At 41.1% G+C, this 21,885-nt stretch overlaps 2 protein-coding genes across 3 annotated transcripts in view; both read right to left on the reverse strand.

Annotated features, from left to right (window-relative positions):
• Positions 1 to 1,856: 1,856 nt before the first annotated feature.
• Positions 1,857 to 21,328, reverse strand: CFL2 (cofilin 2). Its single transcript, XM_044436687.1, has 5 exons — positions 21,325 to 21,328; positions 6,940 to 7,075; positions 4,074 to 4,381; positions 3,908 to 3,984; positions 1,857 to 3,686 (listed from the first exon to the last, which is right to left on the reverse strand). The coding sequence occupies exons 2-5, from the start codon at positions 6,940 to 6,942 to the stop codon at positions 3,574 to 3,576; spliced, it is 501 nt and encodes a 166-aa protein (XP_044292622.1). The 5' UTR covers positions 6,943 to 7,075; positions 21,325 to 21,328; the 3' UTR covers positions 1,857 to 3,573.
• The window catches only part of BAZ1A (bromodomain adjacent to zinc finger domain 1A), a 91,036-nt gene continuing 83,754 nt past the window's right edge, over positions 14,604 to 21,885 (reverse strand). For both annotated transcript variants that reach the window (XM_044436685.1, XM_044436686.1), the window contains 4 exons: positions 20,127 to 20,611; positions 19,252 to 19,394; positions 15,854 to 15,941; positions 14,604 to 15,556 (listed from right to left, as the gene is read on the reverse strand). In XM_044436685.1, coding sequence (XP_044292620.1) covers positions 15,366 to 15,556; positions 15,854 to 15,941; positions 19,252 to 19,394; positions 20,127 to 20,611 — 907 coding nt within the window. In that variant the 3' untranslated portion in view covers positions 14,604 to 15,365. The remainder of the gene's footprint in view (positions 15,557 to 15,853; positions 15,942 to 19,251; positions 19,395 to 20,126; positions 20,612 to 21,885) is intronic.

Raw genomic sequence — 21,885 nt, forward strand, 5'->3', positions numbered from 1 at the left:
TTCCAAAATACATTCCCCCATGCTACTTCTTATGCCTGGATCTCCCTTTCAGAACTCTTACACAGAACTCCTCTTTTCAAATCCCTCTGACCCAAATTTTCCAGAAAGTCTTTGTTATAAGCCATTGATTTTTATCCCCAAGCTCAAATAGCTCACAAGTACCTAGTTATTTTCCCATGCTTTTTGCTTCTTTTCTTTCTCCTGTGCTCTCTCACAATCAAATTTAGTTCAAGGTTCCTTGGGAGAAGAAGGCATATTGTTTCTGGACAAATAAATATTGCTCCTATTCTAGAAACCTTATTTTTCAGCAAAAATAGATTGCCAAACAGGGTGACTTGATGCAGTAGAAGACAGGATTTCTTCACCTTTAACTGTTAAGTAAAAGAGGGAATTTCAGCAGGTATAACTTATTATGCAAGCTCTGTTTTCTTTTGTAACTGGCCCCCATATTGCCAAAATTTATTCATCAACAGATTTGTCTCTACAATGTAATGATTTCTATGAACTACAATTGTGCCACTAATTGTTTTAACTACATTTCCAATTACTGCAAACTGGTCTGCTTTGATGAATAGCTGTTAGTGCAAATTGATACATTTCTACTCAGAAGTTAGTCCCATTGAGTTAAATGAGGTACCTAAGTGTTTATTACAGAATACCCTAAAAGAGAAATTTCTTGCTCTAGGGAGAACTGACAGAGGTTAAATTAATACAACTGTGTGTCAAGTAAGCAAATGGCATCTGACATTAACTTACTGGCACTCCTCAAGGTTACTTAATTCATTTTTAGTATCTTTACCTATTTCTTACTTTACCCTAGTTTTGTATTTTCATTTTAGAATCAACCCATATGTTGCATCCTCACGTTTTCAAAATTGGAGCTATGCTTGCTTACATTTTCATGGACAAAAGGGACTTAAAATTTGAATTTCTGCAGAGTTTCAGTACTGTCATCAAAACTTTAACACTTCTTTATCAATAAAGTAATGGAAAGCAACACCTGACATCCCATGGGACAGATACAAGATGCTCAGATTGTGAAGCTTTCCTTCAACCTTTAAGTCACAATGAGGCCTTCATCATTTTGCATGACAGAAAACAACAGCTGACATTCAGTTTGGAACACATGCCAGCTGTCTCTCATTTGTTTTATTGTCCAAGCAGTGAGAGTTTTGTAGCAGCATTTCCAAAAGCATGTCATACTTTACTGGTTAGAATCTCAGTCAGTACTTTCAGCAGTAAACAAGTTTTAAAACTTTGGGATCAAAGGTATTATGCAGGGTTCTGTACTTTGTCAACATATGCGTGTTCTGATTTTAAAGTTTTTATAAACTGTTTTATAGCAGATGCTCTCAGAATGGTGTACAGTGATTTTTACAGAAATCCATGCGGAATTTTTACAAATACATAACTAAGCTCAATTTTAAGGTAAGTGTACTCTTCAGTATTCAGTTCTAAAGCCTCAGACATCTGTCCAACACAGTTTGCATGCACCAATGACATTATGAGCAGAGGATTTCATGAACTGAAAAAACAGTGCTTTATACTGCAGATGGCATAACATTACTCTGTACAGGTTTGTTTGTTTGTTTTGGCATGTGTAACATTCATTTTAAAACATTTGGGTTTTCTACAGTGAAGGACTAAACCAGCACACTACAACTTTAGAAAGGAAGCAGTACAGTTCTAGATATTAGAATTATTAAGCAATAAGTAGGTTTTATATCAACCAGCCTATTATAGGTACTCACCAGAATATTTGAGAAAGATGTGGGATTGAGACACTTTCCAATTTCTTTAAAAAATGTGAATAAACTTGTTGCTACAAAACCATCAGGATATAGCAGTAATTTGCATGCCTTAAATTCTACAAGTTTAAACTTAAAAAGATAATACAATTCACTAATAAACCCACAGACAGCTAAATGATTTCAATAGTCAAAAGTTTTACAGAGCAAGAGTCCATCAATTACAGCATTCAGTTTATAAACCAATTTAGCATGGTCTACACATTTCTTTTCCAGACATGAGTAAAAACAAACATCTGATCAAACTTTATTTCTGTCTTTTGCCATCTTTTTAAAAGAAATAGTAACTGCTTTCAATTTCTATCCTTTGATGAAAGCATTCCTCGTAGCAGTATGTACACTTCAACAGCGATTGGCTGCCTAACAGAGTTCCTTCATGCATACCAGTAGAATCATGTCCAGTTTTGCCATTTGTGGAGAACTGATGACAAGATACAAAAGCATGTGTTTGCCATAAATAGCTCTGGCTAACGGACTGCTCGCACAGAGCAGATCAAATTCTCTATAAGGAGAGCAGTGTTTGGCTCTAAGCCAAATCATGTTCCTGATGCAAGACTTAGTAGCTGCAAACGCTTTCCAGTCCTATTAGCACAAATGTTAACAGTTGCCCTGCAACTAGACAAAGGGTGGTATGTGCAATATTAAATGAACCTGTAGAACTGTGAAGAGTATTCTGTAATGTAATGCAGTGTGTGGCTGATAAGTTTATTTTATACATTTCAGATGTAAGTTACTTGTAGATTGCTGGCCTAATTGTTCCCTAACAGTGGAAATATATATAAGTATAGGTTGCAAGGAAAGGTCCCTTATTCACATCATTCTTACAGCAGTAGTAGGAATAATTTTATCAATATCCTGTACTGAAATTGAGAGTGACTGTTGCATATGTGTGAAAGGTACCACTGCAAAAAAAAAGCTGTGCAAAATGTTTAAACATCATTCTGTATTTTCCAATGAAAACAAGGCAACATTCTGTAATAAGCCACAAGTTTTATTGCAACGTGGCCAATATAGTTGATCTCAGAAACCGCGTTCCATTTAAGGCTCTTTATACAGAAACTGCCATTATGTTGGATGTTTTACAAACATCTTTAGTGTTGCAAGACTTGCATGGTAAACAGAAAGCTCCTACTCCTGTTCAGTACTGTACATTCAATGGAAAACAAAAAGGCATCATTACAGCTACTTCATTTATAAAGATATGCATGTAAGAGGAATGAAAACTGAGGTACTACAAGTTTGATGTCACTATTACAGAAATTGGCATTCCGGGGTGAAGGGGAAAAATGTATTACAAAAAAAGTGCTTTCAATGCATAGTGTTGTGTGCTGCCATGTCACAAAAAATAGGCTTGTCAAGGCAGGTGAGGTGTATGAATGCATATGAGCCTCATGGAACTGCAATCAAGTGCAACTGTTAAGTAATACTGAATAGAGTCTACCATTTTGATCATTGGACAATATTTTAAAGGCAATCCATTAGCTTAACTTTTTTGTTGCTTGCCTAGACTATCCACATCAACTATCACATTCATTGTACACATTTGCAAGGAATGCCCACATCATCTGTTTTGGCTAAGAATATGATGGGATGCCTTCCTTGGATTCTACATAAAACTATCAGTTTAACAGTCTAATGGTGATCATAGACTGTTGTATCTCCTTCGGGTGTTTGGGATCTGGGAAGGTGGGGCAAAAGGAACTAATGCTATTCCAATTGAATGAGCTGCAGAAATGGAAGCTCCCAATGGCACTTGTCTGTCCTTTTATAAGGGTTTTCCTTCAAGTGAAACTACCACGTTGCCTCCTAGTTTGTCTCCCAGTGTTGAACGATCTTTAATATCATCCAAACCATTTACTTGCCACTCATGTTTAATACCTGAAAAAAAAACAAATAAAACATGTATATGCTTGCTGAATATTTTAGTACCAAGAAGAAAAATACATTGTGTAGCCTTATTGAGAAGAACCAAATGTACACCAACCCAGCTACCTACTTTACTAGCAGCTTAAGGAAGTCACTTCTTCAAAAGGAATGGTTACTCACTTTGAGCAAGTGACTAAACACAAAGTTGTCTCAGAGAATTTTTCTGTTCATACCTGTGAATTTCTTTTTAATGGCATCTTTAGAGCTTGCGTAGATCATCTTGCTTTTTAAAGGGGCACTTTCTGGAGCCCTATAGATGGGGAGGAAAAACTTGTTATTCAACCCACTGAAGTTTGGTAACTAAATTCAGTTTTAACAACAATCCTTTGATTTACACACCAGAATATAAATACCAGGTCTTCTTTTTTAGACTCCTTTGTTTCATATGTTGCATCATACAAAGCATATCGGCAATCATTTAAAGGTAACAGCTTCACAAAGGATGTATAAGGGTCCTCCACTGTATCACCAATGTCACCAACTAGTATCTGCTTTGCTGCTTCTACAATTATTTGTTTTTTGTCATCACTTAAACAGAAGAGAACAGCTTTCTTTCTTTTTTTAATCTCTTCTGGTGTTGAAGATTTTCGGACTTTCATGTCATTAAAAACCTTGATAACTTCATCATTCACTGTTACTCCAGAAGCCTATAAGACAAAAGAAAATAACATTCACTAGAATAAACATGATCTGTAAGAACATGTGTCTGCATGCATTCCTATACTCATGTACCTGAGTCCCACTGAACTCAAAGGTGCTTGCTTCTGAGTAGATATATATATAGTATGCACTACCAGAAGCAATCTGGTCTTCAGCATTCTTTAAATGTTTAGAAGGCTAATTGAACACAAGGAGCTACATTTATGTCAAGCTAGTAGTTTACTTATTTTGACTGCAATCTTGAATCAATTAAAGGTGAAATCATATGCACATATACCTGACAGTAAATCCCACTCAATTCAATGGGACTTTGTTCTCAGTAAACATTCTTAGCAGTACATGGGATATTCCCTTGAAATAATCATATGCAATAGTAGTAGTTAATCTAGAGCTCTGTCATTATTCTAGTTTTATTCAGTGACGTAAGCCTTCAAGAGCAGAAGAAATGCTTTCTGTATTATGTCAGGTTTAATGATATATATTTAAAATCCCTAGATTTTATTTAATACTGCCCTATAAATATTCCACTGAAGTTACTACACGATGAAGGAATCAGGGACAGAATGTACAATTCCCTTGAAGTACACTGAGCCTTACAGGAGCTGAACCTAAAGGAATGTAACTCACATATTCTTACAGGGGTGTACTTCAAAGTTACAGCAAAGCTACAGTAGCTGGCTTGTCAGCTTTCCCCTTTTCATCCAATAGAGCTGTTAAAAGGTTTATAAGATTCCTACTATTTTGCAACCTTAGTGCAGAAACCTGTGCAATTGGCTCCACCTACATTTATTTATGCCTTTAAATGTTACCATGAGGTGAACTCACCGATAGATATATATAAAATGAAAGATTTTAACACACATTGGAAGTTAAGGGGTGTTGCATGCATGTTGTAGAGTGAAATGAGATGTTAAAGTTAAATGCTGTTTATCTATGTTTGACTTGCTCCTTAATGCTCAAAGAAAAAATCTTCATTGAAAAATATTTCTTTTTAAAAAGAATCCATTAATTTAGTTTTAGATCCTAATGTTTAGAAATTGTTCTGCTCTATAAATAAAACATGGAATTGGCACATATTATATCACTGATTTACTTAAAATCAATGATATAAAAGCTGTAAGAAACAATGCAGCTGCTTCTCTCCCCCTATTAGAAAGGGAGCTGGTGTTTTGTGCCAATGAGACTGTCATATAGCAATGTTGCCCAAATACAGCCAGGACATTCCTGTCCTGCTGGATTTTCAGCAACACATAACTAGGGTGGTAGGCAGGCTCCTACTGCAACCAAAAGAACCGTGTTCTCTGTAGCACAAGAAGAGGAAAGATTCCCTCAAATGTCTGCATAGCTCACATTAAGTCCATCCATAAGCTAAATGAATAAACCGCACATAATTAATGATATATACCACTCAGCTGCATGCTTTCCCAATGATGGGGTACTCTGCCCACAGTTTGTTTAATCAAAGCACTCCAACAAAGGTTAATAACCATCTCTGCTTGGTTCTTGTTCTCGATAATCCTGACATAGAAAGGAGAAAGTAGAGACACAATGGAGAGGGGCTAACCCAACTATGCGTCATTCCACTGACTCCCTGCTTCCAATTAAGAAAATTACTTCCTAGTAAAGAAACAAGAGGGCATACCTTCTAAAACATATTAAGAAAGGGGACATTTCACTGTACCAGACTTTCAAATTAAAGGGAGATCAAACCCACTGTATAATCTGGAGAGATTCTCCCCGAGAAGGAGGGAGAGAATGAAGGAAGCAAAACCTGAGTTGCTCTCCATTACTAGGCAAACGAAATAGGCCCAAACATTCTATATGGTCCGGGTTCTTATGTCGTTCCCTTACATAAGAGATATGCACCTGATTTGCTATCTTAAGCTTATCCTTCCAAACGCAAAGGGGTACAAAGTCTGTCATCTCATGCAAACATTCAAGAGAGAAAAATGGGACCTAGCTTACTGAATCTCAGAATAAGAATCATTCCTTCCGCACAAATAAGGGGTGTCCAAGACGTGTTATTGCCACTGCCTCCGTCCCAGGCACCTACACCTCCACAGAAGGTAACGAGAAGCGAGAGACTAAGAAATCCCGCTATTTGGAACCCGCGAATACGCACGGAAGAGTCAAACCCTGCCATCTTACAAGAGCCTCTCCCTACTACTTCCATGGAGGAGCCAGGCATCGATGACCCCCTCTCGCCCCTTCCTCTCTTGCTGCACACACGCAAGTGGAGCGGTCCACTGCGAGAAGGGTCTTCCTTAAAGGGGGAAAGCCTCAAGCGCCCATGCCCTCTTTCTGCGCACGGAGACACTCCGCCGCTCCCACCCCTCCGGGGCAAGCCAGCCGCCTGCCTTGCCTCCCGCTCCCATCCCAAGATTTGGGGGGCCCTGCCGCCCCCTCCCCCGGACAGAAGCTAAAATTAGACTAAAATGGCCGCCAGAGGCCGCGGGGCCCGCTCAGCCCCTGTCGCCCGAGGGGGCCTGGGCTCGCCGTTCAGGCACAGCCCGGCAGGAGCCACGCGAGCCCGCCCCGCCCTTACCATTGTGCCGGGTCCCCGCTGCGGTGGTGATGGCGCCGGCCGCCGCTGCTGCTGCTGCTGCTGCCGCCTACGGAGCGGAGTCGGACTGACGCTGCTAGCGCGGCTGGGCGAGCGCAGGCTGGACTGGGAGAGGAGCGACGCGGGGGCTCGGGCGGGGGATAGAGGCAGAAAGGCCGGTCACATGGGCGCCGCCTTCTTTCACCACGTGCCGCAGGCCCTGTCCAGCCCTGCAGAGGGAGCGAGAAAGCGGGGAGGGGGCGAGCACCTCGCTTTTCCTGAGGGGCGCCTGCTCTTTCGACTGGGAAGTCTTGCCGCGGGGGGACATGAGCCCTGCATCACCCTTTGGCCCCCTCGCCAAGGAACGGGCTAGCTCGAGGACTGTTCTGCGCTCCAGGTGCCCTTCCGGGGGCGGCGGCACCGAGCGCCCCCCGCGCCCCGTGGGTGACCCTTTTCCCGCGCCCCGATCTGCTGGCTCGAAAGGCGAGAACGAGAAAAGGGATGCGGCGGCTTGCGAACTCGGGCGAGCAGCTCAGCGGTTGCCATCGCCTGTTTTCTCTCGGGGGAAGCAGGTGCGACAGATCTTCCGCGCTCGCAGTCCGCGAGGGACGAGGCGAACGAGGAGGTCGGGGACAAAAGGCCACGGCCCTTGCTGTCCCCGTCACAGCTCGCTTGCCTGTGCTCGCCCTTCGCTGAACAACGCGCCGAGCGCGCGGCTCCTCGTGGCCGCCCCTGGTGCTCGGTCATCCCAGCAGATGACGGGGCGGCAGAAGGGCTGCGACGAGCCGCAGCGGCCGTGGGGACGGAGCCTTGCGCGCGCTCCTTCTCTTGGAGCAGGTCGTGCTCGGGACGGGGACAGTTGTGGCCCGACGGGAGCGGCCGAGCAGGCAGGGCAGCAGGTGGAAGCAGGCGCAGCGCTTCTTGCAGCCGCTCCCGTGTCGGGGCGTGGCTGCGGGATCGGGCCCGTTGCGCTGAAGCGCCGCAGCTGTGCAGGGGCGGAGCCTACGACCCCTGCAAGGCTTTGGACCTAAGAAGGAGGGGGTCGGGTAGAACAGGAGCTGCGGGAGGGGGGGGGGGTGCCCTGGCCTTCGGTAAACTCCGCGCTTGGAGTCAGAGTCCTGCAGATTGCAGGGCAGCAGATTGGGAATAGAGGCTTGTTTCAGCTGGGTATTAAGTTTTTGTAGTATTTTTCTTTAGTTGTTTACAATGTTTACATGTTTCTGGTTTGAAACAAATTCCAAAGTGGCTTAAAAACAGGTAAAAACATTCTGCTTCTATTTACATAATCTACTGGATATATGGAAATTGGCCATCTGGTGATGTCCATGTATGCAGTTGTCTGAGAAGTTGAGAACTGCTGTGAAAGCACTTTCAAGCAATAACACACCTGGAGTAGACAGGGTTCCAATAGAACTCTTCCAAGCTGCAGAGACTGAATCCATCCAAATGCTAGCAAGAATATCCCAGCAAATATGGAAAACAAAACCATCACCCACAGACTGGAATTGTTTGATATGCATTCCAACAAAGAAGCCGTAAAAGAGTGCAGCAACCATAGGATCCATCAAAGTGCCTCAAAGTGTTAGGACAAATAATATTACCCTGTATGGAGTGAGAAGCACTGGATGTCCAAGCTGGATTCCAAAAAGGAAGGGACTTTAAAGATCATACTGGAAATAAATATTGGCTACTGGGGTGCAGCAAAGTGTTTCCAAAGAAGATCAGTCTGTGCTTTATAGACTACAGCAAAGCCTTTCACTGTGCAAATCATGAGAAGCTATAGATGGGTTCTGAAAGAAATGGCTGTGCATTGATTGTCCTGATGCATAACGGACATGGACAAGCTATTGTTAGGGCAGAATATAGAGGAACAGAATAGTTTCCTATGGAGAAGACGTCAGACAAGGGTGTATTTTATCCACCTATCTATTCAACTTATACTCAGAACATATAAGTAAATCTGCATTAGGATCAGAGGAAGGAGTGAAAATTGCTGGACGGCACATCAATAATTTAAGGTACCCAGACGATGCCATCTTACTATCAGAAAGCTGCAATGAATTGAAACAACTACTGAAGTGAAAGAAGAAAGGAAAAAAGTGCAAAGGCAAGGCTGCAGCTGAATATTAGGAAAACAAAGATCATGACTACGTAAGAATTACAGCACTTTAGTGTCAACAATGAAGAAATTGAAATTGTGAAAGATTTTGTATATATAAAAAGAACTTAGGAACATAAAACCCATACTGAATAAGATCAAAGGTCCATCTAGTCCAGCACTTGGTACACAGTGGTAAATGAGCGACCTACAGGATACTTCAAGAAGGATGGGTGCAAGACCTCTTCCTGCCCAAGTTCCTGAGCAAGTGGTGTATGTAGGCATGCCACCTCTGGTAAAGGAGATAGCAAACAGCCGCCAAAACTAGTAGCCACTCATACCCCTCCCCCTTATGAATCTGGCCAATCCCTTTTGAAAGCCATCCAGATTGGCAGTCATTGCCATTTCCTGTGGCAGCAAATTCCATAGCGTGACTATACAGCATGTGAAGAAGTACTTCCTTTTACCTCTCCTAAATCTCCCTCCAGTCAGCTCCATGGGATGACCAGATCATTTATGAATAGGATGAAAAGCATTGGTCCTAATACAGAACCATATGGGACTCCACTGGTTACATACCTCCATTGGGAGAAGTTGCTATGTATTCCCACCCTCTGTTTTCTGCTCTTTTATTCCATGGCTGCTTAGTTTTGCTCAGGAGTCTTTGTTGAGGGACTTTTGTCAGAAGCCTTTTGGAAGTCCAAGCAAGCAACATCTACTAGATTGCCCTTGTGTATGTGTTTATTGATGCTCTCAAAGAACACCAGTAGGTTAGTGAGACAAGACTTCCTCTGTGGAAGCCATGCTGATTATTTTTAGCAGGGCTTGTCCCTTTGTGCTTACTGATTCTTTAATGATGCTTTCAAGTGGTTTACCCAGAATAGATGTTAAGCTAACTGACCTGTAATTTCCTGGTTCCACCTGGATCCCTTTTAAAAAATGGTGTTATATTGGCCATTCTCCAGTACAAGGGCTAATTTTAGGAACTTGTTAAAACATTTAAGTTAGAAGGTCAGCAATTTCATGTTTGAGTTCTTTGGTAATGCTAGTATGGATACCATCTGGAATTGGAGTTGAGAATTTCATCCTTTGTTACTACAGTGGTACCTTGGCTCACGAACTTAATCTGTTCCAGAACTCTGGTCGTGACCCAAATTGGTCGTGAGCCAAGTCAAATTTCCCCATAAAGTTCAATGTAAATAAGGTTAATCTGTTTTGCAACTATTTTTTTTTTTTACTCACAAAAATTTGAAGCAAAGTGACAAACAACGAAGTAACAAACCAGTAGAGAACACTAACCTAGGTGGTGGGGGAGGTTATTGTTTGGAGGGAGAGTCCAAACCATAATCGTGCCATAGCGATCATGCTGGGGGTGGCGGGAGATGGCCGTGATCATGCTTGGGGGGGGAGATGGGTGTGATCAGGTGCGTGCTCATGTGGGGGGAAGACAGGCGCGGGTGCGCTGGGGGGGAGGCAGGCATGGGCATGCTTGGCCAGGGAACACAGGTGCAATCATGGCCATCTCCCCCCCAGCACGAATGTGGCCATCACCCCCCCCCATACGACCACAATCGCACCCATGCAGGGAAGGCAGGTGTGCTTGTGATCATCACCTGATGCAGAGTTCACAACCTGCAGCAAAATTTTTATGAAATGTCTGTTTGCAACCCGATCTGGTTGTGAACTGAGGTGTTCATGAGCCGAGGTACCACTGTACTAGGTAGTTTATGAGGGGCGTTCAGTGTATTCTCGGTATCGGGTTGATTTGCTATTGATGTGGGTAATTTAATTATTTCATTATATGACACTGTCTGAGGGTATACATGCAAAATTTCAAATAAGTGTGATCATTAGTTCCCTAGTAATCCTCAGTGAAAGACAACCATAATGACTGAGGCGACAATGTTGAAGAAAATCGAGCACCACGCTGTGATTAAGTTCCTTACAAAACAAGGAAAATGTCAAAAAATCATTCACAAAGAGAAGGTAGCCGTTTACCAGGACTCTGCACCTTCATTATCTACTGTTCAAAAGTGGTCAAATGAATTTAAAAGGGGCAGAGAAAGCACTGAAGACGACCCTCACTCAGGCGGGCTGCTTACTGCCACTATGAAAGAAAATGTGAAAAAAAATAAGAAACTTGTATTGGAAGATGCCCGAATAAAAATCAAAATGTTAGCAGAGATGACAAACCTATCAGTTGGTACCATATTTACTATTTTTCATGTCCATCTTAACCTTTCAAAGGTCTGTACAAGATGGATGCTGCGAATGCTCATGGCGCCTCAGAAACAAGTGCAAGTCAAGTGCTGTAGGGAATTTTTAGAGCTCTGTGGTGAAGATCCATCGAATATTTTCGACCGGATTGTTACTGGAGATGAAACTTGGGTTCATCACTATGACCCTGAAAGCAAGCAGGAGTCCATGCAGTGGCATAAAAAAGGTGCTGACCCTCTGAAGAAATTCAAAGTCACTCCATCGGACGGAAAAATCATGGCCACAGTGTTTTGGGACTCAAAGGGAATTTATTGATCGAGTACATGAAAAAAAGGTGAAACATAAACGCAGCATCTTACGCAAGCACTCTGTGTAATTTAAGAGAAGCAATTAAAGAAAAAAGGCAGGGAAGACTGACCGCAGGTGTGTTGCTTCTTCACGACAATGCACCCGGTCACACAGCGCGTGTTTCGAAGGCTGCTGTGCGAGACTGTGGTTTCGAAGAAATAAACCTCCCACCCTATAGCCTGGACCTGGACCCCAGTGACTACTACCTATTCCTGAATTTTAAAAAAGATCTTTGTAGAAAGCGATTTTCTGATGATGAAGAGCTCAAGGTGGCAATTAACGCACATTTTTTAGGCAGGGAGGAAGGTTATTTTATACAGTGAATTGAAAAGTTAATTTCTAGATGTAATAAGTGTATTGAAGTTATGGGGGATTACATTGAAAAATAAAAATTATTTCAATTTACTATTCCTTTTTCTTCATGCTGATACCGAGAATACATTGAACGCCCCTCGTAATTCTTTAGACATCCATCCAGAATGCATAAACCTAGGGGCAAGCATTTGCTCTTCATCCTCTGTGGTGAACACTGATGAACACATTCAGCTTTTCTACCATCTCCTCATCTCCTGCCCTTAAAGGTAAAGGTTTCCCTTTGACATTAAAATCCAGTCATGTCTGACTTTAGGGAGTGGTGCTCATCTCCGTTTCCTAGCTGAGGGAGCCAGTGTTTGTCCACGGACAGTCTCCATGGTCATGTGGCCGGCATGACTAAACACCAAAGTGCACGGAATGCTGTTACCTTCCCACCAAAGTGGTACCTTTTTATTTATTTGCATTTGCATGCTTTCAAACTGCAAGGTTGGCAGGAGCTGGGATGGAGCAACGAGAACTCACCCCGTTGTGCAGATTCGAACTGGCGACCTTTTGATCAACCAGCCCAGCAGCACAGCACCACCTGTCCTTAGTGCTCCTCTAATTCCATTATTGTCCAATGGCTCAACTGCTTATGAGCCACTTTCTTTCTTTTGATATATTTAAATAATTTATTGTTAGCCTTGGTATTGTTAGAGATGTGCTTCTCAAACTGCTTTTTTGCTTCTCTGATTGCCTACTTCCATCTCCCTTGTGCAAGCTTGTGGTCCTGTCTGTTCTTGTCATTTGGGCAAGACTTCTACTTGCCCAAATGGAAGCTTTCTTTTCACTAGTAGCTTCCTTGACCCTGTGTATTAACTATGCTTGTGATTTCCTGGACTTTGTGCTACCTTTTCTTACTTGTGGTATGCATACTATCTATAACTTTATTATAGTGTTTTTGAATAATCGCCAAGCACTTTGAAGCCATTTAAACTTCTTGAGGCCCCTCTTCAGCTTCTTTATCAGTTCCCTCACCTAATGGCGCAACAATATTTACATTCTGTCCTGGGCAATCTCATCTAGAACTAAACCCAAGACTGTCTCCTCACTGATTAGTTCCATGACCAACTGCTCTAGGGCACATTTATGATAGTGAGAAATTTAACCTCTGTCTGAACTGGTACATGCATTTTTCCAGTCAATGGGTGGGTATTTGAAGTCCCTCATTATTACAGTACTGCCTTTGTTGGAGGCCTCCCCGATTTCACTTCTCATGCCAAGATCACCCTGAGCATTCTGGTCTGGGGGTTGATAACATACTTGTATCACTAAGTTAGTTTTGGGGCCAAGTTCTCCATCAATCAAAATGGAGACTGCAGCCATGAAATTTGAAGAAGATTGAAACTTGGAAGAGCACTTATGAAGGAACTAGAAAATATCATTAAATGTAAGGACATTTCACTGGAGAACAAGGTCAAGATCATTCACATGATTGGATTCCCATCACTATGTATGGTGTGAAAGTTGGACAGTGCAGAAAGCTGACAGGAAGAACATTTATGCCTTTGAAACATGGTGCTAGAGGAGGGCTTTGCAAACACCCTTGATGGGTAAAAATTTAAATAAGTGGATCAAATCAACCTGGAACTTTGCTTGGAAGCAAAAATGACAAAACTGAAACTGTTGTACTTCAGGCACCTCATGAGAAGGCAAGATTCACTGAAGAAGACAATCATGCTAGGGAAAGTTGAAAACAGAAGAAGAAAAGAAAGACCTGAGAGACCCAGACCTGGCTCTTTATAGTTAGCCTGATGTTGATTTCAGCTACAGGAATGTAGTAAAGAGGCAGTTGGATATTCTTGTTCAACAGCTCCTAAATATATTGCCAGCTGGGGGGTGATCAATGAGTTGAGGACCACACCCTTCCACATTAGTATGCTCACTAAAATGCTAAACTTTCCAACAGTATTTGGAATGCCTGATTCTCAGTGATTCAGTTCATTTAAGAAAAAATTCTCCTTATGGTTTTTTTTTGAAATTCACAATAAAAATGATTAAAATGATAGAATAAGGAACTCTGTCAAAAAAATAAATCCTCTAGAAAGGAATTGGAGTTTGACAGCTGTAAAAAACATGTGCAGCTTGTAATTTTCAATATCCCCAAGCACTTAGTGTCTTAGGGGCAAGTGGAAAAGTGAGAGCACCTTTTGGATAGTGCAGTCCATGAAGGTAAAAAGATCAGGTCCTGTCAAGAAGGGGGTATAAATCCCATCACTCCTCTTTTCATGAGCAAAGATAACTAATTCTTTGGGGGGTTTGCCTGGATAGCTCACCTTTTGACAGCTAAAAGAGAAAGCAAAGGAATGAAAAACTTGATTGGGAACTTCAAGCCAGTGCTCATTGTTGGTACCTGTTGCACTTTAATGGCAGGCATCCCAATGGATTCTGACTCATTTGAGTATTAATATTTACTAATTTATGGTACTATGGCTAAGTATGGCTAATTTTTAAAACACATTTTTGTGAGCCACTGGCAGGCTGTCTAATGTGCCACTTACAAAAACAAACAAACAAACAAGTTTTAAGACCTCTCACATCATTTAAGAGATGCTGTTGATATTATTAGGGATAAATTCTTCCATTAGTTGCAGGTTCTCCTTGGAATGGAACATCCACTAATATACAAAGAAGAAAGTAGTACTTTGAATAAGTTTCATTTTATTTTATTTTTACACTCAAAAGTTGTACAAATAAACATACAGTTCTGTAAGTTACTTTTACTGGAAGAACTGCCATGTAGAAAGAGGACAAGTAACTGATCATCAAGGTATAAACATAACACACACAAAAAACCCAGAAAGTTAAGGAATTCTTTATCCTCAAAGTAAAAATTTTATAAATACAAAAACAAATTCACAAGTTATTTGAATGCTAAATAAATATCTACTTAATAAAGACATACCAAATCTTTTCAACCAGTTCTGGCACAGTAATTTAAAAGATATAAAATTGTACTAATTCACGTAGTGTCAAAGACTTGTGCTCAAGTGACTTCAGGCATTTCACTTGCCCTCTGTGTTGCAGATGATTTAGCTTAGGTAGAATCCTCACAAAACTATGTCACATTCTACAAAAACTAAAACGTATGACAATATCTTTTGATGCTGAAGAAAAATATTTCTGGAAGGCATTTGGACACAAAAATGCTCTTTAAAAGTACAAAAACTACTGTAAACCAGTACTGTATTCAATACTCATCTATCAAAATTATTAGACATGGAACGAAACTCTAGCAAAGATAATCTTTCCAACAATCTCCTGAGTGCTTAATAAATTGAAAACATAGTGCAGGCCACACTTCCAAAGTGTGGCAGATGTTATTGCTTTCTATGGCTGCATGATTTAAGTGTTTCATTTTCCATGAAAATATAGACGATTTCTCTCATTCAAGTCCTTTAGAAGGAAGAAATTAGATTCGGGTCTTCTTGGATGCTGGAGCAGTATGGCCCATGCAACCAGATGCAATAGGAAGTCCAAGCTTTTGAGCCTGAATATGGAAAAATGCCTGCAGTCTTGTCCCAGCCTTTGCTTCACTTGTATTGCGCTGGTTATACTCAAAACAGTTTGAAAACATCAGCTCAATGTCTTCAATGAATTCCGCTAGAAGGAAAAAATACAAATATCTCAAATTCTGTATGTACAATCTCATTATGTACAATCTCGTGGTTCCTACACAAGTAACTCACCTGTGTGATATCCTATTTGTGTCTGGATAGAACTATGTGTTCCACCATTTTACCTAAAAGTAAATTCTGCCTAAGAGTGCAATATTCTGAACATCAAGTGTTCATAATGCAGTGGAGGTTTGGGAATAATGTTCATTAGCCTAAAATCACTGACTTGCTACATAAATAAAACTGGGTTTTAATAATAATAGGATTAATCAGTTTTACTTACAGGCTAATTTGTATTCACATTTGTTCACTTTTTCACGGATTATATTTAAGGCAATAGGTCTTTTTATGATATCATAGTAGTCTGGTACCTGCATATGAGTAAGAAAAGGTTAATTAGTGTTTAATTATAATCGTAGCATTGTAATGAAAATACAAGAGAGACTACTTATAAAATCATGAAAACTTTGTCTAATTACTAGGATACTAAATCATATGGTTCAAGAGGTCTTCTTCAGAACTGGTAGACCTGTTCACTTGCTTTCCCAAGACTTACTAGCATAGTAATCAGTAATCAATGACAATGGATATATTTTATGTAATTCTAGTTCATCATCTCTTGTGAACAGGCTGATAGATGAAGCTTGTTTTCTAATTGTAGTAATGTACCAACAAGTCATGCCTGACTAGTGGCGACCCTATGAAAGCCATCCAAAATGTCCTGTCCATGACAGCTCTATTCAGCAATCTTGAGTTCAAGGCTGTGGCTTCCTTTATAGATTCAATCCTTTTCATGTTTAGTCTTTGCTTTTGTCTGGTGCCTTCAACTTTCCCCAACAGGACTGTCCGTTCTAGGGAGTCTGCCTTCTCATGATGAATCCCAAGTAATGACAGCCTCAGTTTTGTCATTTTTGCTTCTTGGGAAAGCCCTGCCTTGATTTGATCTAGGACCAGTTGTTTGTGGGTCAGTCCAGAGTATTCACAGAACTCTCCTCCAGCAGTCTTCTTTTAATTTCTTGGCTGCAGTCACCAATTCAGACTGAGCCAAGGTATGTGAAATCTTTCACAGTTTAGATTTCTTCAATAGTAACAGAAAGTTCTGTAATTCTGTAAGCATGACTTTTGTCTTCTTAAAATTTGATTGCAGTCCTGCTTTTGTACTTTCTTTTTTCACTTTCATTAGGAGTCATTTAAAGTCACTGCTGCTTTCTGCCAGTAATATAGTATTATCTGCCCATCTTACATCAATTTTCAAATCCAGTTTTCCTTATGAGATGTTCTACATACAGTTTGAACTTGTATGTTAAGAGATAAAATAAATCTTTGTTTGACACCTTTGTCTATGGGAAACCATTCTGTTTCTCTATAGTGTCCCTAACTGTAGCTTCCTCTCCATGATATAGTTTACACATCAGGACAATCAAGCGCTGAGGCATGTCCATTTTTTTCAGGACCATCCATAGCTTCTCATGATGCACGGTCACGGTTGCGCTGGGGGGGGGGAGATGGTCACGATTGCGCCTGCCTCCCCCCCAGCACATCCGTGATCATGCACATCTCCCCCCCCCACCCCCCTGCATGATTGCTGGGGGGAGGGAGATGGCCGTGATCTTTGTTGTTGTCACTTTGCTTCAAATTTTTGGGAGTAAAAAAAAATAGTTGCAGAATGGATTAACCTTATTTACATTGACCCTTATGGGGAAATTTGACTTGGCTCATGACCAATTTGGCTCACGACTAGAGTCCTGAAATGGATTAAGTTTGTGAGCCAAGGTACCACTAATCGAACTTTTCCAGTGTATGGGTCCTTGTTTTGTTTTCCATATTTGCTGGAATATTCTTGTTAGGTTTTAGATCAGACCTGGGCATTGTACGGCCTGCGGGCCACATCCGGCCCGATGGCTGACCCTGACTGGCCCGCATGAGGTCACTGGCAAATTAAAAATCAGTGCAAATATATATATCATCGTAATATAGATGCAAGCAATATAACTGCACTGCTTTTATTTTGAAGGATGTGATGAACTGAATTGAATTTATTGCTTTTCATGTAATGTTAGTGTTAATGTTTTTGTGAATATTCTTTAGTGTTGTTCTGTGCTCCACATTTTCATTGTATCATTGTAATGTTTCATTTACTGTTTTTATAGAGATATATATTGAGCAGAGCTGTAAGTGTATTGGTCCGACCCTTAACAACTGTCAGTTTCTCATGTGGCCCCATAGGAAAATTAATTGCCCACCCGTTTTAGATGGATTCAGTTTCTGCAGCTGAGAATAGTTCTATTGGTATCTTATCTACTTCAAGTACTATATTCTTTGCAAGTGCTTTCAGATCTGCTTTCACTTCCCTTTTTAATATTGCAGGCTCTGCTTTATAGGATTCTGCTTCAAAGAAGTCTGTCATCCTTTCACCACTTCCGTATAGTTCTTCTGTATATTCTTTCACCTTCTCTTTATTTTCTCCTGGTCAGATAGCAAGTTCCCTATTCTGTCTTTTTTGCATTCCTAATCTAAGTTTGACTTTCCCTTTAATTTCTTGGATCTTTTAAAAGAGGTCTTTTGTCATTCTTCTTTGTTGCTCTCTTCTATTTGCACTGATTATTGTAATAGTTATTTTTGTCTCTATGTGATATTTGCTGAAAAGTTACATTCATGTTTCTGACCCATCACCTTTTGCTTTTGCTTCTCATCTGTCCTTTGCAACTGTTTCTGCTGTCATCCATATAGGTGAGTATTTTGGCAGTCATTTCTAACAGTGTCGCTGATTTCAGTCCACAGTTCTTCTAGCTCATGGTCAATTAAGCTGAGCAATGCAATTCTGTTCTTTATGCAGACTATACATTCTTCAGGGATGTTATGTAAGATATGGTTTGGCACTGTTTCTGTTTTCTAAGTTTTCTAATGAGGAAGTATAAAATTATGTTCTGATGTACATAATTTATGAACTTATGTACTTTCTAATTTCAAATAGCTCACCTGGAGATTTTCCCTATTTTTGCTTTGACTGTATTAGTCCAAAGCAACCAAAGTTTGCATTTTAGGAACTTCTCTTTCCAAAGCAACACTAATAAATACTATTATTTCAACATTGCATACTTTTTCAAAATAATGAAAAAGATCTAATCTGTATGATGTGGAAATATGATGTGATCAAGAACAGACAAATGAACAGCCGAACGCATTTTCTATACTAATTAATGAGTCTTCTGTGAAGAATACAAACAAAGTTCTTTCCTACAGTTAACATTCTCTTTGCAATTCTTGCAGCAACATTGCCCTCTACCTGCAGGATTGATCTTAAATGACTCAGTCTAACCTTATGACTCCTGGAAGGAAGGAATAAAGTAAGAGCTACAGTAGTTTAATTTTGAAATAAATTGTACTAGAATTTTGTGCCATTCATCTCTTATCCTAGCACTCATGAACCAATTAAAAAGCAAGTCTTATGATATTAACATCACTAGTACATTAGCCCAGATACTGTACAAGCATTCCATCAAATGTCCATCAGTGTCTTTATTGAGTAGATACCAGGCATGTCCCGTTATTACATAACAAGTTAATTAGCAAACATTATTTAACAGTATGCCATTCTCCTTCTTTGTGATTGTCCCTGGATTGCCAATAAATATCAGTTTTCAAATCCAATTTTTACTCCTATAAAACTAGCCTAGTTACCTGGATTTTGGAGACTAGCTTCATAAAAGGCCAGCTGTCATCATGACGCACCAGTTCCACAACAAGCTGCTCAAAAGCAGACAGTTCATGGACTCCACCCTGGCGTCCTGAACTTCTCCTATTCAGTGGCATTTGAGAGGGTTCTGGAAGAGATGGGACCACAGAACTATTTATTATATACTGCTGAGGATATAAGAACATATTAAGGAAAGTTAATACATTGAAGCAATATGAAAACCATATGATTTTGTTTACTGGTAATTTACTAGCACAATCACATCTCAAGTGCTGTAAGCAAGGAGAAGAAATTTAGACAAGTGTCCTGCAAAGAAGACAACCATCAAAGACTTCATTATTTATACAACTGGACATTTTGTTCAAATGGAATATTGGGAGATGGCGAAGAAAAAGCTATTTTACAATGAAAACTTGCACTAAGTACAGAATAATGACTGCTCCCCTTTAGCCAAAGCATCTTGCTTCAATTTCAGTGTAAAGGAGAAAAATGATCAGGAAACTTGAGTCAACATAAGATATGACATGAACAATCAATTATTTCTGCCCATCATTTCACCAAAGCAGTTACAAATATAGTTCTCTCTTCCAGGCAAATCGTTCTCACCAGTATGTGGCTTCATTAGTCATTTACAGCTACTTATAGACCCTAGAGTTTGCTTGCTTCACAATATGCTTCCTTCCTCCTCCATTAAGCAGGAGGAGCATGGAGCTGCAACGTCATCTTTGAAGAAACAATATTTCAGGCAGCCCAAATGCACACATCCCCCTTAACAATGGGAAGGGGAGAAATAATGAACTAGGCAGCTGTTCACCCAAATGAGCAGCCAATGTTATTTTAATTAAAGGAGTCAGCTTACCTGTAGATTGCCGTTTCCTACCCCTCCTTTTAGGCTCAGATTCTTGAGGAGAATTTTGTACTATAGAACATGGAGGGCTTATCTGTTTGCTTGAGTCCATAGTATCAACAATTCTGAAGCCAAGATTACTGGCAGGACTGCTATCTGGAGTACTGTCTGCTGTCTTTCTCCCTCTGCGTTGTCTTCGGGGACTCATTAACTCTATAAATGCATCTGCTTGTAGCAAGCCTCGACTGTGACGAGTAGTACGACTATTAAGTCTTGAGGATTTTGTTACAGATGAAGGTGCAGACCTTGTCTTTCTTACACCCTTCCCAGCTGTTTTACATAAAGATCCAGTTTGTTTTGGTGTATTCTGCTGACTTCGAGAACTGTATCTTCCAGGACCCTGCCGTTGGATACATTGACTTGAGATGGTAGTGGTAAGTTTTGCAGCTCTTGTTCTTAAGGAAAGTTTTACCTGAGGTTTTCTTGATTTGGATAAGCTGCAAGAAGTATGAAGTCTGTGTTACAAGCAACTTCTTTAATCTTTTTCTTTCTTTAAAACTGCAAATTCAATACTCAATTTCGACTTGTATCACAGATTTCCAGATAAATTCAGTTAAGCCTTGTAAAAATGGATTATATTTGCATCACTAGTTTCTGTTCCTCATTTTTCAAATGTATATACTGTCCTTCAATATAAACAGTGACTGGATTCATGTGACATGAGAACCCATTGAAAGTTGTTACCCATGATGGGTTATTGTGTTATGTCATCCCAATCTGATTCCTGCAGAGTGGTTTGAGGATAACAAACTATGCTGACAATGCATGGGTTGTTGCACCCATGGTAGGCTGTTACGTTGACCAGACCCAGGTGACAGACCCCATCATGGGTACCAAGAATTGGCTAGTAAGTGGCTTGGCAAGAGTAGCAAAAAATCCCTGCTGTTGTTGCCAGGCTCACCTGGGCACTTGCCAGTGTCTGCTGACCCACAAGTGTCCGAGCAGCACTTAAGGATAACTGGTACTGCTTGCTGCCCTCCCTAGCATGACCACAAGCAATGTTTGGCTTGTTGTGGCTTTTTATTCTTCTGGTGATATATGTGGGCACAAATGACGTGGCCAGGCAGGGTGTGGGCTGGATCACCAGGGACTGCAAGGCCTTGGGGAAGAAACTCAGGGACCTTAAGGCCCAAATGGCCTTCTCATTGATCTTACTGGTCTAGGGATTTGGGCCAGGCAGTGATAGGAGGGCCGCCGAGGTGAACGACTGGCTTAGGGTGTGGTCCCAGAAGGAACACTTTGGGTTCCTTGACCACAGCACCCAGTTTCTTGCCAATGAACTTCTGGCAAGGGACGGGTTGCACCTCACGAGGATGGGGAAAAGGTCCTTTGGAGATGCTCTAGCAAGCTTTGTCCAGAAGACTTTAAACTGAGCCGGGGGGGGGGGTGCAGGCTCCCCAGAAACTTGTCCGCACTGGACAAGTGTGGGGAGAGGCTCAGGGCTCTGGGAGCAGGAGGTACTGCAGGGACTGACAGGACTCCTACAAAGAGAGGCCACGTATCAGGGAAGATGGGAGGAAGGAGGCAGCTGGGGACTCCAAGGAAAGGAAGTGGTGGGAAGGAGTTGAGGTGCATGTGCACCAATGCTAGGAGCAGGGGTAATAAGCAGGAAGAGCTTGAAGCTCTCCTGGGAATAGGAGGGTATGACCTGGTGGGAATCACAGAAACTTGGTGGGATGAAAGGCAAGACTGGAGGGGTATCACCTTTTTA

Source organism: Varanus komodoensis, unplaced genomic scaffold, assembly GCF_004798865.1.
Source record: "Varanus komodoensis strain SLA01 unplaced genomic scaffold, ASM479886v1 scaffold3, whole genome shotgun sequence".
NCBI classification, from domain to species: domain Eukaryota; kingdom Metazoa; phylum Chordata; class Lepidosauria; order Squamata; family Varanidae; genus Varanus; species Varanus komodoensis.

What these genes read in the sequence shown, in the direction of transcription:
- CFL2 (XM_044436687.1), bottom strand. An exon ending in GACCTGGTATTTATATTCTG is followed by an intron (nt 3,985 to 4,073) that starts GTGTGTAAATCA and finishes CCCCATCTATAG; the next exon opens with GGCTCCAGAAAGTGCCCCTT. An exon ending in CATTAAAAAGAAATTCACAG is followed by an intron (nt 3,687 to 3,907) that starts GTATGAACAGAA and finishes TTTTTTTTTCAG; the next exon opens with GTATTAAACATGAGTGGCAA.